A 14,379-nucleotide genomic window follows, 5' to 3' on the forward strand; every position below is an offset into this window, starting at 1 on the left:
TACATTGAGCCTATTAGCTGCTGCCCCTTATTCTTACTCTCCATCTATTACTAATTAGCCAGTTTCCCAATTTAAAAACAACTAACTTGCTTTTAGTTCCATGGCTTGGAAGTCACTGCACAGCAATTTTTTGGCATTAAAACAGTGTTGCAAATCATCCTTATGCTGATTGTGAAAGTTATATAAACAGTGAGAACTTCACATGAGGTTCACAGGCAGCATTGTCAGTTATGCTGTGATGTTTGCCGCACAGCACTCTCCATTTGTGTATTGCAAGTTCTCCGTTGTCAGCATGTTGCCCAACAGGTGCAATCTTTACAGCCAGCTCTTAAAGGAAAATACCACAATACAAGCAAAACTCTTCCAATCTCAGTGGAACATTGCTACTGAATGAATGCTGCAAAAATAGAAGGGGGGGGGGGTTGAAGTTGCAAAATCGAAGAGTGCCCTAAGGGGTTCAAGGATCATGGACAGATTCATGAAGAATAGTGCCCACAGTGCCTATACATACATCAAGAGCAAGAGGATAAATAGGGAAGAGGATAGGACCACTCAGGATAAAGGAGGGAACATGTGCTTGGAGGCAGAGGATGTCGGCGAGGTTCTAAATGGGTATTTTGTGTCAGTATTCACCAAGGAGAAGGACATGGAGGATAATGAAATCAGTGTGGAGCATGTTAATATGCAAGGACATTTTGAGATAAAGAAAGAGGTGGTGTTGGATCTAGTGAAGAAAGTTAAGGTGGACAAGGGGCCTGATGGGATATACACCAGGTTATTGAGAGAGGCAAGGGATGAGGTGGCTGGGGCCTTGACCAAGATCTTTGTGTCCTCCCTAGCCACAGGTGAGGTCCCAGAGACTGGCAGGTAGCTAATGTTGTTCCTTTGTTCAAGAAGAAAAAACAAGATAATCCTGGAAATTATAAACCGGTAAGTTTCACATCACTGGTAGGGAAGCTATTGGAGAGGATTCTTAGAGATAGGATTTATGAGCATTTGGAAAAGCATGGCCAAATTAGGGATAGTCAGCATGACTTTGTGTGGGGCAGGTCATGTTTTACTAACTTGTTTGACTTTGGGTAGAGCAGTGGGTGTTATCTACATGGATTTTAGTTATGGATTCGACAAGGTCCCTCATGTAGGCTCATCCAGAAGCTTAAGATGCATGGTATCCACAGTGACTTGGCCATTTGGATTCAGGATTGGCTTGCCCATAGAAGACAGAGGGTAGTGGTCAATAGGTCTTACTCTGGTTGGAGGTCCGTGGCTCGTGGTGTTCCGCAGCGATCTGTATCGGGACCTCTGCTGTTTGTGATATATATTGTATATGTATATATAAAAATGACTTGGATGAAAACATGAATGGATGGGTGGGTTTGTAGATGACAGAAAGGTTGGTGGTGTTGTGGATAGTATAGAAGATTGCCAAAGGATACAGTGGAATATAGATCAGTGGCAGATATGGGTGGATAAATGGCAGATGGAATTTAATCCGCACAAGTGTGAGGTGTTGCACTTTGGAAGATCAAATGTAAAGGGAAAATACACAGTTAATGGCAGGACCCTTAACAGCATTGATGTACAGGGGGATCTTGGGGTCCAAGTCCATAGCTCCCTGAAAGCGGCTACACAAATTGATAGGATGTAAAGGCGGCATATGGCATGCTAGCCTTTATTAATTGAGGCAATGAATTCAAGAGTCAAGAAATTATGTCGCAGCTTTATAAAACTTTGGTTAAACTGCATCTGGAGTTTTGCATTCAATTCTGGTCGCCCCATTAAAGGAAGGAACGTGGAGGATTAGGAGAGGGTGCGGCATGGGTTTACCAGGATGCTGCCTGGATTAGAGGGAGGTGCTATAAGGAGAGGTTGGACAACTAGGGTTGTTTGCTCTAGAGCGGCAGAGGCTGACAGAAGTTTATAAAATGATGATAAGCATGGATAGAGTAGACAGCTGGTATCTTTCTCCCTGGGCAAAATGTCTAATACTAGGGGGCATGCATTTAAGGTGAGAGGCAGAAAGTTCAAAGGAGATGGAGAAGGCAAGTTTTTTTCCCCCACACAGAGAGTAGTGTGTACCTGGAATGGACTGCCAGGGGTGGTGGTGGAGGCAGATACGATAGAGGCTTTTAAGAGACTCTTAGATAGGCACATGAATATGCAGAGAATTGAAGGAAATGGACCACGTGCAGGCAGAAGGGATTTGTGTAATTAGACATCATTAGTTTAACAATTTGGCATAACATCATGGGCTGAAGGGCCTGTTCCTGTGCTGTACTGTTCTAAGCTTTATGTTCACAGAAGACATGTTCTTTGTGCAAGAGGGGCACAGAGAATGTGCTGGGCTACAGCGAGGCACTAATGTTAGGAGGTTGCTAGGGAAGTTGCTCTGTATGGACCAGAGAGCAATGACCATGTTCATTCTGCCTTTTCCTGTGGATTGAAAAAACAGTCTTCCTTTCCCTGACTCCCCTAATGCAGTAGTACGCAGCAAACTGAGATGTGGCAGAGTTCAGCAGCAGTAGCCTGAAATTATCCAGAAGATATATAAAAAAAAATTAGGGCAGCCATGACCCTCACCTTCGTGGTCAAGGCACACATATGAGTTTATGCTTGAGGTTGCAGGGGCAAAGAATGCAGTACGTAATGGCCTTTTAAACAGCATAGTTTCAGGTGAAATGGGATGAGTAAACCCAGTCATTCTGTGAGTAGATAGAAATTGTCATTTTTCAGACCAGTGAGGCTGAAAAGCTCAGAACAGAAGAAAATGTTGAATGTTGCACTGTTCTGGATGGTTTATGCCAGTAAAAAATTGTTAGAGAAAACAAAAACCTTGCTGAAACATGGAGTCGTGTGAATGAATTTTGAGCTCCATGAATTTTAACTTTATCAAGTGCCTTCCATTAAATTTAGTCACTTCTTCGGGTTCTCAAGTATAACAAATGCTTTGCATACTTCTTTTAGCTATGTCGATTTAGCCGAAAATTTAAGATATTCAGTCACTCATTCCTTACTAATAGATGCAAATAATTTCCAACTACAGATGATAGGCTAACGGGTCTAATTCCCTAACTTTCCATTCTCACTTTTATTGTACATTGATAAATATATTTTTACAATTGAAAGCAAAGTTTCCTGAATTGAGAGAACTTTGGAAGAGTTATAATTTTGCTTACCAATTTTGAAAATTCCCTGTCCCTGATTCAATATTGTTTTCTTTGGATGTCTGGAATGCTATCCATTTTCTTTACTCCAAACACTGATGCGAAGTAATTACACAGCAGAGCATTATTTTAATTTTCAATGTCACCATAACCATGTTTAAGGATGCATGTTTCTTCAAATTACCATTGTTTTCCTCATTTCAAAACTTAGTTTTTGACATTTTTAAAGTTTATTTTGATTCTATTTATCGTGCTTAATATTGTCACCTTTTGCTGTTCTTTTTATCGTTGTCATTCACCATGATCTTTGACTTCTTACACACTTTTAATTTATATTGTCCCCTGTGTCTTTTGACCTTCATGGACATTTTTGTTGGAAAGTAGTTTTTGCCCCTTTGGAATGTAAACTGTTTCTGGAAACATAGAAAATATGAGCAGGAGTAAGCTTTCGAGCCTCCTCCACCACTTAATACAGGCACTGCTAATCATCAACTTCAGTACTCCGTTACTGCCTTCTCCTCATATTCCTTGATCCCTTTAGCAGTAACATATGTATATGGTTCCTTCTTGAGCATACTTAATGACTTGGCCTCCACCACCTTCTCCTCCATGTGTTGAACTCAGTTACTTCAGTCCAAATGCAAGATAACCTAGCTGAGGTCCAACCAGTGCTTTAAAAATAAACAATTTGTCTTCATAGATGCTGCTGGTGAAGACTGAATTACTGAATTACAGAAATTTACAGGAGGCCACTAGCAGTCATGTTAGCCAAAGGAAGAACTATTTCAACCAATCCCATGTGCCTGCTCTGGGCCCATGGTATTGTAGGTTATAGCTCATCAAATTCTCATCTGGGTACTGAAGCATGCTTCAGATGCTCAGTACCCTATCGGTGGCTCCACCCCATCTCATCCTACAACTCCGTACCTCAGATCCCCTCTAAGTCCTTATGTTTCCTTAAATCTTTTCTCCCTTGACATTGATATCTCTAAGGATAGGCCCTGTCTACTCACCCGCTTTGGTCCTCAATTTTACAAGCCATATGAAATCACCTTTAGCCTTCTTTGTTCCAAAAAAAACCCTACCATAGTCAATCCTTTCTCATAACTAAACCTCACCAGCTCTGACAGCATCCTCATAAATCTCATGTGAATGCTCTCTTGTTCTATTCAATCCCTCCTTTAACATGGTGTGAGACCTGTACACTTTATTCTCGCTGTTATACAGTTCTGTCTTCCTGCTCCTACAGTATAGTCAATGCTTTATCTATTAAAGACAAATATACCAGAGGCCTTGATTATCTTATCTACTTGCCCTGCCACCTTAAGGGATATGTGGATATAAATTTAAAGATCCCATTTCCTCTGCTCATTCTAAATGATAGTAAGTGTATTCTATCATTTACTATTTATTCCCTTGCCTTGTTTGCCTTTCCCAAATGCATCACTTCATACTGCTCTGGATCGAATTTGATTAATATTTCAGACTAGTCAATTAATATCTTCCCAACCTGAAACCTCCTTCCTCACTATCAACAGCATGGCAAATTATTTTTTTAATCATCCATAAACCTCTTAATCATGGCTCTTGCATTTAAGTCTCAGCTACTTATGTATATCACAAGAAGCAAAAGATTCAGAACCAAGCTCAGTGAAATCAACCATAACTCTTTGTTTCCAGCCACTCAGCAAATTTAAAATTCAATTCACTACTTTCTCTTGGATCTCACTAGGGTCCTGTGAGCCTGTGCTCAGCATATCCCATAGCATCTCCAAGGACTTAACCAATGGAGCCTCAGTTGGCCTAAACTGATATCCTTCAAATTGGCTTGCTGCATAAGGATGCCCAATTAGTGTTTGCAGTTTGTCAGAATTCAGTCAATGAGAACAATTTCAGACAAGTCTCTGGTATGCTGTGTCACAATCAAAAGTGAATCATAACAAATTTCTACACAATTTAAAATGGTGGCAGATCCCCAATGGTATTGAGAATTGGAGGATACTTCATTACTAACGGAGTTTCACCAGAATGTTGCCTGGATGAGAGGCTATTAACTATAAGGAGAGGTTAGACAAAGTTGGAATGTTTCTTCTGGAGTATCGGAGTTGGAACGTTTTCTCTGGAGGCCTTCTCTGTTCTCTGAATGGTTCCAAACATCAAAACCATATGTGTGAGCATCAAGCAAAACTGAAGCCTATAATGCCAAGTGAAGGGATCACATAGAAAGCAACTTTCCCTCCATCTTTTCGTTTTATGGCCTTACAATTCCTACATGGTTAAGGTTCTTCACAAAGACGGCACCCGAAGTGAGGATTGAACCCAGGTCACTGGTGCTGTGAGGCAGCAGCTCCATGAGCTGGGCCACTGTACTGTGATGAAGTGGTGAAGAGAGGGGTAAGTTTCTGCTACTATCTGAGCAAATTTCTGCTACTATTTGGTAATATTGTGGAGGAAAATCAATTCTCATATTATATTCACAATTGCACTTTCCTGGCAATTAGTGCTGCCAATGTTTCACTAGTCATTTGATAGACTGAGGATTGGGAGAGCAAAATCTGCCAGCGCCAGACAAAACCAGATGGGTGGATTTCTGGGAGAGATTTGGGAATCTGGTTTAAGCCACAGACACAGCCAGCAGTTGGAAAATTTTAAGGGGGCAAGAGCTAAGGCCACAGAAGATTAAGATAGAAGTGTCTAAGAGTAAAAGAATTGAGTTGAAGGGGGCCACTGGCCTTCCAAGCCAGCTCTCCCTGTGTTCTCAATCCCCCATCGCACTGCTCCACAGCAGCGCTGCCGGGGCCTGCCACAATTCCTGACCACCAGCCCGAGGCCAGCACTATCAACTGCCTTGCATCCCACCCTGCCTATTGCTGGGGGAACACATTACCTGTCTTAGGACTGCGGAATGAGTGAGGGCATGAAAGGGGGCAGGTGGGAGTTGATGGGAGAGTGGGTGATAGGGGAAAGGAAGAGGTGGTGGAGGGAGAGAGACAGGGGAAAGAGAGGGGAAGGGTTGCCCATGGAGTGTAAGAAGGAAAAGCCAAACAACAGGGTGCAAGATGGGATGGGCTTTGAGGATAGGAGGAGAAGGTTAGGGAGCAGGGAAGGACACTGAAAGAGAAGAGATTCAAGGACATCTCAAGTTGAATGATCAAGGGAAGGGAAACAAGCAGGAGGCAATGGGCAAGGGCGTGTGTGTGTGTGTGTGTGTGTGTGTGTGTGTGTGTGTGTGTGCATGCGCACGTGTGTGTGTTTGTGTATGTGTGTGTATGTGCATGCGCATGTGTGTGTGTGTGTGTGTGTGTGTAAGAGACAGTGATGACTACAAACTGTCACTTCTGCATACGTGTTAATATCCATGCACTAGAACTTGGTCTTCAGTTATTTTGGATGCTCCTGTCACAAGATCAAGACCTTGCTCTGTCACATTCATGTGGTAGCTAGTGTGCAAATGTTATTCCGTGTTAAAAATAAAAGGCAACTGTCACTCATCAGGTTTGGGACTTGGAATTTCTGGTTTTTCAGAGTGTTCCAAAAGACAACAGACCTGAACTTAGCCCTAGAGCTGAGGCACTTTTACATTGATATCATTGCCCTGAAAGGGCTATAGCAGGCAGAAGATGGTCAGCTCAAAGAACAAGGTGGTGGATGCACTTTTTCTGAAAAGTCAAACAGGAAAAGGAATGCAGTCTTCATGGGATGAGCTTAACCATCAGTAATGAATTGGTATGATATTTCAGCAACTTCCCCTGTGGAATAAATGAACATCCCTTGAAACCCCTGGCTCATTATAACATGAAACCATCACACAACAGTCACCAGCATAAACAGGCCAACCGTGAATACTACAGATCTGATCAAGGAGGGTTTCTACACGGACCTTCAAAAAGCCCTGGTCCATGTCCCCAGAGAGTAATCCTCCTGTGCAACTGCAATGCCAGAGTTGAAATCAAAGGAGTCCTCCACCTGGCAAAAGGCTTGAAGCAAAATCTTGTCACAACCAACAAAGGGTCAAAGAGATAGTATACACAAGATCTCATTGTTGCACACTGGCACCTGTTGAGTTACGTCATCACCTGAATGATACAGGTACTGATGATTGCTGGACTGACCATTACCTAATCCACTCTGTTATCTCCATCAGCTTGACTCCAAAACAGCAGCAGCAACAAAAATACTGCTGCAGGATTTTAATTTTGAAAGCATTAAGAATCCTGCAAAGATTGCTCTCCTCAGAGATCGTCTCAAAGACAACTTGATGAATCCCCAGCCAACAGGATTCACAGCATCCACAGCAGCTGGACTGCCCTAAAGTTTACCATAATTAGCACCTGTGAAGAGACTCATCTTTTCTACCAGAAAACATCAGAACTGATTTAATGAGAATAACCAAGAGATCCAGCATCTAATTAACTGCAAACATATGTTGTTTTTGGATTGAAAACTCCACTGTAGACAGAGAGAGACAGTCAGCTGGAAGGAACACTTCGAAGAACTCCTTGACCATGACTCTATCTTTTTGACATGGGCACCTTTGGCTTAATTCCACACCAAAATATCTTGTTCAGGTTTGCCACCATTCATGACTGGCAAGAAGTTAAAAAGGCCAAATGCCAAATAAAAACAACGGGGCCTCAGAGAAAACGGTACCCCTCAAGATGTTATGAAGCTTAGCAGAGAGCAACTTTAGTCACAAATCCACATCTTCTGCACCTGGGTAGAGAAGAACTTGTAGGGGGGGACCAGAGAGGTGACAGGAGGCAAAACCAATTGTGGTAACTACAGAAGGTCTCTCTGCTGCCTGCCAAGGGAAAGAAAAAGATCATTGCCAGGGTCCTCTTCTATTACCTATTCCCAGTAGCCAAAGAGCTGCACTCTGAATCACAGTCTGAACACCTGGAGACACTATGGGCATTATCTTCATGTTTCAACTCAAGAGAAATACAGGGAACAACATCAATCATTATACGTGGCCTTTATTGACCTCAAATCTTTCATTCCATCAACTGAAGGAAATTGTGGAACATCCTTTTCACATTGACTGTCCACAGAAATATGTCTTTTAATGTCTGCTACAACATAGTGTGCAAACCATGATCTTAACCAATGGGTGTACAGCAGTCCCAATCCTAGTGCAGGCTGGCATAAAGCTAGGCTGCTTCATGATCTTAATGCTGTCCTCGGTCCTGTTCACTACACTGTGGTATCTCATCTCCAGAAAGCCTCCCTCTGGAGTGAAGCTAATCCTTAGCACAAATGGGGGTCAACCTTTGTCATCTCGCTTTGTATGCAGGTAGTTTTAGCAAGAAGTACACTTAACTTCTGATCACAAATGACTAACAAACACTACATGCTGTTAAAATATATATATATATTTATATGATATACTATAGAGTATCTTCAGTTCATCCTACATACAATGATCATGCTGGTTGTTAGCCTAATTGACTACTGTAAATTACCCCAAGTGTAGGTGGCTGGTGAGAGAAACAGGGACTTGTTAATGGGCATGGGTGATAGAATAGGCTATCTGGAAAATAAATTGGGGAAAGGGATTGATAGGATTGTTGAGAGCCAGTATAGTCTTGATAGGCTGAATTGGCTCTTTCTATGTCATAAGGAAATATGGAAACAGTTTTGCTATTCTCAAAGAGTGATAAATAGAATGAGGGTTTTCTGTTTTTGCAAATTTGAAGAATATGGTTTTAAAAATTCAACCTAAGGTCCAAAAATAAAATCAGATCAATTCACTAAATGATAACAAGAGCATTGGAAATTTATAAGAATAAATATTACTCAGTGTCAGTTTGTTGTTCAATTTTGCCTCCAATGAGGAGATTGTGATTCATATTAATATATATTTTGATTTCTCCAAATTAATATCACATACAATAATCTAAGTATATCTGATTTACCTTTCTCCTCATAGGCTGTACCCATGTTTGCATTTGCTTCTGCCATTTTCTGTCCTCCTAATGGCATAATCATTTCACTGGTGGAGAGGCATGATTCAAAGAAGTGATCTGAAAGTAGTTTGTCACCAACTTTTTTAAAGTAACATGCCAGTGAAAGTTGATTATTATAAACTTCCTCAAACAGACCTTAAAAAAGGAAAAGTAATATTTTAGAAATGATCATGGGAGATATGTCATAAATACACATTTATTCACACAAATTATGTTGCAATGTTAATTATAGTACATAGAAATCACATTCTTATTACTAAAAGTCAACAAACAGGATTCAAAGTTTAAAGCCATTCTAATAATAAAGTGAACCACAAGTAACATGAACTATGGTATCACTAATATTCAATTTTTGAAATACCAATTCAACAATCTCTGAGTAATTCATGGTATGCAACCTTTAGTTTCTAGATGGTTTTGTAAACCAGTGGAAATTTAACTCTTTTTACATATCTGATGTTAAGAAAGCACTGCTACAAGCAGTTACTTCAAATTTAGTTAATAATTAAGCCCCAGAATTTACTAAAAATACAATTGCTGGTGAACTGTGCACAATGAAAATGAAACAATAAAATGGAAAGAGTGAGATACCTCATGAATTGTCTTAGGATTGTTTGCACAGTGCCATTAGTTTTTGAAACCAATATCTCACCATCAATCATTGCATGTTTTTCATTAAGCTGCTGCATTTAGTCACCTGTTAAACTCACCACAGAAGAACTAAATCTAGTAATTAACAATCAAAGTATCTTTTTATCAAACATGATAATATCAATGACTGCCAATCAATTTCTCTGACCCAGCAAGTAAACATCTGAAAGTGTGATCTCTCAATATAACAGGTCATGAATTATTGCTGTAGATATTTTAAAAATACATCATTTGAAAGGTTTATGTACTTTCCTGTCCCAATTATTTCACATTCTTAATTTGATCTTTGCTATGTTTATCTTTCTATAAATGATTTGACATTGAATTCACCCACTGTAATTTATCTTCTTCACATTCAACTATTTAATTCTTAATTATTTATTATTATCAGTTAAGACAATGCATTATTTGCCCTACTGCTTATCAGCTTTCTTGATGTCCTGTTCTTGCATGTATCAGGTTACTCTTCCAGCAAGTTGCAGGACAAAAACATTATTGAAGTGAAAGGTGCAGGAAAAATTAGCATAATGTGAGATGCCCCACTCCAGCAAATTCTGCACTAGTGTGTTTTTGTAATAACTCCCACAAAAGAATTAACAAAGGGTAACAAAGAATTAACAAAAGAATTAACATTAACACAAGGGTCATTGATCTGAAATGTTGACTTTGCTCTCTCTCCATGGAGCTCTCTCTCTGACCCTTGGACTTACAGTATTTTCTGTTTCTGTGAACATATTTGCATGATCAGTCAACTGATTTCCCCCATCCCACACTCCAATATAAATGTAAAATCACCTTGTATATTTCACTCTAACAGTGAATGAGTACAAGATCAATGTAACTTTAATATTTTCTTGCTTTAGGAGATGCCTATACACATGTTCAGACACCTACTGCTACATATCCAACGTTATGCATTTGTAAATTTCAACCTGAAAAACTCATCTGTATGAAATAAAAATGATCTCCAAAAAGCTTTCAGAGATACGACCCCTTTCTATTTTCATTCATGCTATTAATGAATCAAAATGGAAATTCCATAAAGGTGCAGGTAAATGTCCAAATCTCTAAAACTTATTCAATTATCATATTATATTTTCATACTTTCAGATGTTCACTTGCTGTATTATATCTACAAGCTTTCTGAAATGAAGATTTTATGCACTAATTTTCAGAAATATGTATTGTTACCTGGAAGTATTTTCATCCCCCTCCAGCCTAGCACTACTGCTGCCAATACCTGTGACCTCCATTTACCTGCTCTTTGGGCTGCCTCAGCCCTTGTAAGGAAATACTGAAGCTGATCCAGTTTATTATGTTGCTTGTCCAATGGTTCTTCCATCCATATGTCTGACCCTGGGCCTGCAGCCTCCCTTACAGCATTCCAATGCAAGATCAGAGCAGTGAACTCGGAAAAGGACTTGTGATAACCTTGCCGCAGCATGTCTAAACAGATATTGTGTCTGTATGAATTCCTGTAACTGGAACAGGAAAAGGGAAAATTTTTCACAAGAAGTATAATAGAATTGTTTTCAGTAAAATGTTGTAGTTTGAAAAGATAAACCAGTTATTTCATTTTCAAACATGGCAGAAAATTATAATTAACCAGGTTAGGAAAATATTTTAATTGAGGTAGTAAATCAGCCATGATTTAATTAAATATATAATAAAAAGCCTTGCAATCCAGTAAATGGTTTAGATGGAAGGAGCACATTGTGAAGGACTTTTATAGATTAAATAAAATGGGAAAATTCTGCCAGGTGGAGTTCAAAGTGGGAAATTCTTCTTGATGTAAAGCCCAGCCTCCCACTAATCTTTTAAAATTATTTTTATATCCATTCATTAGCTTCAGTATTTTTCCATTATGGATTGCTAAATATCACTCTTCATGCATTGTTCCTAGCTTCTTCCGCTTATAAAATACTCTATCTTTCAAGTCCAAGGTGAATGAACTCACATTTCCAAAGGTGATGGTAACAGAGTTGGATGCCATATGCAAAAGGAGTTAGTGGGGTATTCCAGGGGAGATTAAAATACTTTTTTCCTGCACTACGGAATTAGTCTGCTAATCTTGAACTTCCAAACATACAAGGTCTTAAAGGGTCATGACAAGGTGGATTTTGAAATGTTTCTGTTAACAGGAGAGTCTCAAACAAGGTGACATAGTACTAAATAACAGGTGCATAGGCACTTCTTCTCACTGAGGGTGGTGAATTTTCGGAATTCTCTACCCCAAAGGGTGGTGGAGATCACTGGAGATAGTTAAAGAGGAGACAGATAAACTTTTGAAAGATTGAGGAATTGAGGACTTCGGGGAACTGACACAGAAAAGAGTTGAGGCCTGGGGCAGATTAGCCACAAACTTATTGAACAAGAGGGCAGGCTTGAGGTGCCAGCTGACTAGGTCAGGTGCCAGCTCCCTTCTTTTCTTATGTTCGTGTGTTCATTCCTCATACTTAACTAGAAATAACAGTCATCAATGGTCAAAGGTTCTACTTGTCGGTGCACTACATCATGATGCCCAATTAGAAAAACCAAGAGCAAAGGATACAGCATCACAAGATAATATTCTATATACAAGACCACAGCTAATCTGGTATATTGCCACAAAACTTCAGAGTCTGAAATACCACCTTTTATTAAGGATTCTCGGTGGAGTATGTGGAATTGGGGGTAATAAAGTAAGAGTAAGTAAGAATTATAAGACTTGATTATTGGACAGAAAGCTAAAAGTTGGAATAAATGGGACATTCTCAGGTTAACAAGATATGATTCTTGAGGAACTGCAGGAGTCTGTGGTTGGGCCCCAGCCCTTCACTATCTATATCAATGATTTATCTTATTTCTGAGTTTGTTGACTACACTAAACTACATAGGATTGTGAGAATGGAGGACGATACAAAAAGGCTTCAAGAAGGTATGCACAAGCTGCGCAAGTGGGTGAGAACATAGTAGATGAAGCATCATGCAGCAAATAAGGTGCATATAAAAATAGAATGGAATATTTGTTAAGTTGTTGGTAATGTTTGAAGGGACATGGATGTGCTTCTATGCAAGTTTCTGAAGGCCAATATGCAGATGCAGCAGTCAGTTAAGTGGGCAAATGGTATGACAGCCTTTATTACAAGAGAAGTAAGGAAGTTGTATTCAAATTGTATAGGGCTTTTCTGGGACCACACCTGGTGTATTGTGCACAGATATGATTTTCATACTCCAAAATGGATGTACTGTCATAAAGGGAAAATAGCAAAGATTCACTAAGGTTTGCCTAATGAGAAGGGACTGGGTAGCCTGGGACTGTATTTTCTCAAGTTTAGAAGAATGAAAGGAGATCTCATTGACATTTACAACATTCTTAACGGGCTTCACTGGCCAGATGCAGGGAGGATGTTTCCCTGGTTGACCAGTCTAGGGCCAGGGGGCACAATTTCAGGATAAGGGGTAGGCTACATAGAAATGAAATAATTTGCTTCACTGAGAGGGTAGTGAATCGTCGGAATTCTCTAACCCAGAGAGCTATGGAGACTCAGTCATTATCTTCATTCAAAACAATGATGGATAGATTTCTGGACATTAAAAGAACACAGGGATATGGGGATAATGCTGAAAAATGCTGCTAACGCAGAAGATCAACAATGATCTTAATGAATGGCGAAGCAAGCCCAAAGGGTCTGAATGAATATGGTTGGGATTGGCTATGATTCTTTTCTTCCCATTAGCAGTTTAATTGCCCGTCATCATTCATGACTACATGTGGCAGCAGTGTAGAGTTTTGATCTTAACTTTTGGTTTTTTTGCCAAATTGGGATATTTTTAGGTAAGTCTACTGCAGCTCATGGCACAGCCTTCTGCATTCTTCATTCCATATTTAATCCCTTTAGTAAATGTAATGGTAAAGTGAGAGATATACTGAATATGAGGTTACAGGATGTGTTGGCCCAAAGCTCCAAATTGGATTCCTTATTTGGAGATGCCAGATCTGCCTTTATCCTTTAGCATGATTGTAGTGCCACACAATACATTGGAAGAGGACCTCAATTTGAAGACAGTACCATGTCTCCACAAAGACTATGTAATAGTTATTCCTATCAATTTATTCATTGATGGGGATGAGGTTAAGTATATTTATCTGTCATGTTTTTTCACTCCCAATCTGGCAGCCACATCCTTCAGCTAGCAGAGTCAATGGTGGTCCTACCAAGTCACTCTTGATGATGGACATTCAAGACCCTCACCCCTAAGAGACATTCAGTGCAATGCTACTCTCTTTGATTCTTCCAACAATTGTAAAACCATGATTCATGAACTGAGGGGGGATAGTTGGCAGTAATCAGCAGTTTTATATCGTTGTATTTCCCCATCTGGTGTGTCTGTCCTGCTGGTAATAGAGACCTCTTGACATGTTGATTGTGAGTATGACTGTGCCAAGTAGTTGCTTGACTCAGAACCTTATTGAACACGTTCTGAAATACATATACATTACTTCCACTGGTCTATTCTATGAGTTGCATCCTCAAAGAGCTCCAGCAGATTAGTCAAACATGTTTTTTTCTTTCAAAACCATATTGATACTGCTCAATCCTGTTATTCTTTCCAAG

The 14,379-nt window shown here is 39.8% G+C and overlaps 1 protein-coding gene across 1 annotated transcript in view; it reads right to left on the reverse strand.

The window, feature by feature from the left end:
* The window catches only part of ttc29 (tetratricopeptide repeat domain 29), a 166,667-nt gene that overhangs the window by 115,533 nt on the left and 36,755 nt on the right, over positions 1-14,379 (reverse strand). The window contains exons 4-5 of the mRNA XM_052009550.1: positions 11,039-11,262; positions 9,080-9,265 (exon numbers count right to left, since the gene is read on the reverse strand). Coding sequence (XP_051865510.1) covers positions 9,080-9,265; positions 11,039-11,262 — 410 coding nt within the window. The remainder of the gene's footprint in view (positions 1-9,079; positions 9,266-11,038; positions 11,263-14,379) is intronic.

This window comes from Pristis pectinata, chromosome 2 (assembly GCF_009764475.1).
Source record: "Pristis pectinata isolate sPriPec2 chromosome 2, sPriPec2.1.pri, whole genome shotgun sequence".
NCBI classification, from domain to species: Eukaryota; Metazoa; Chordata; class Chondrichthyes; order Rhinopristiformes; family Pristidae; genus Pristis; species Pristis pectinata.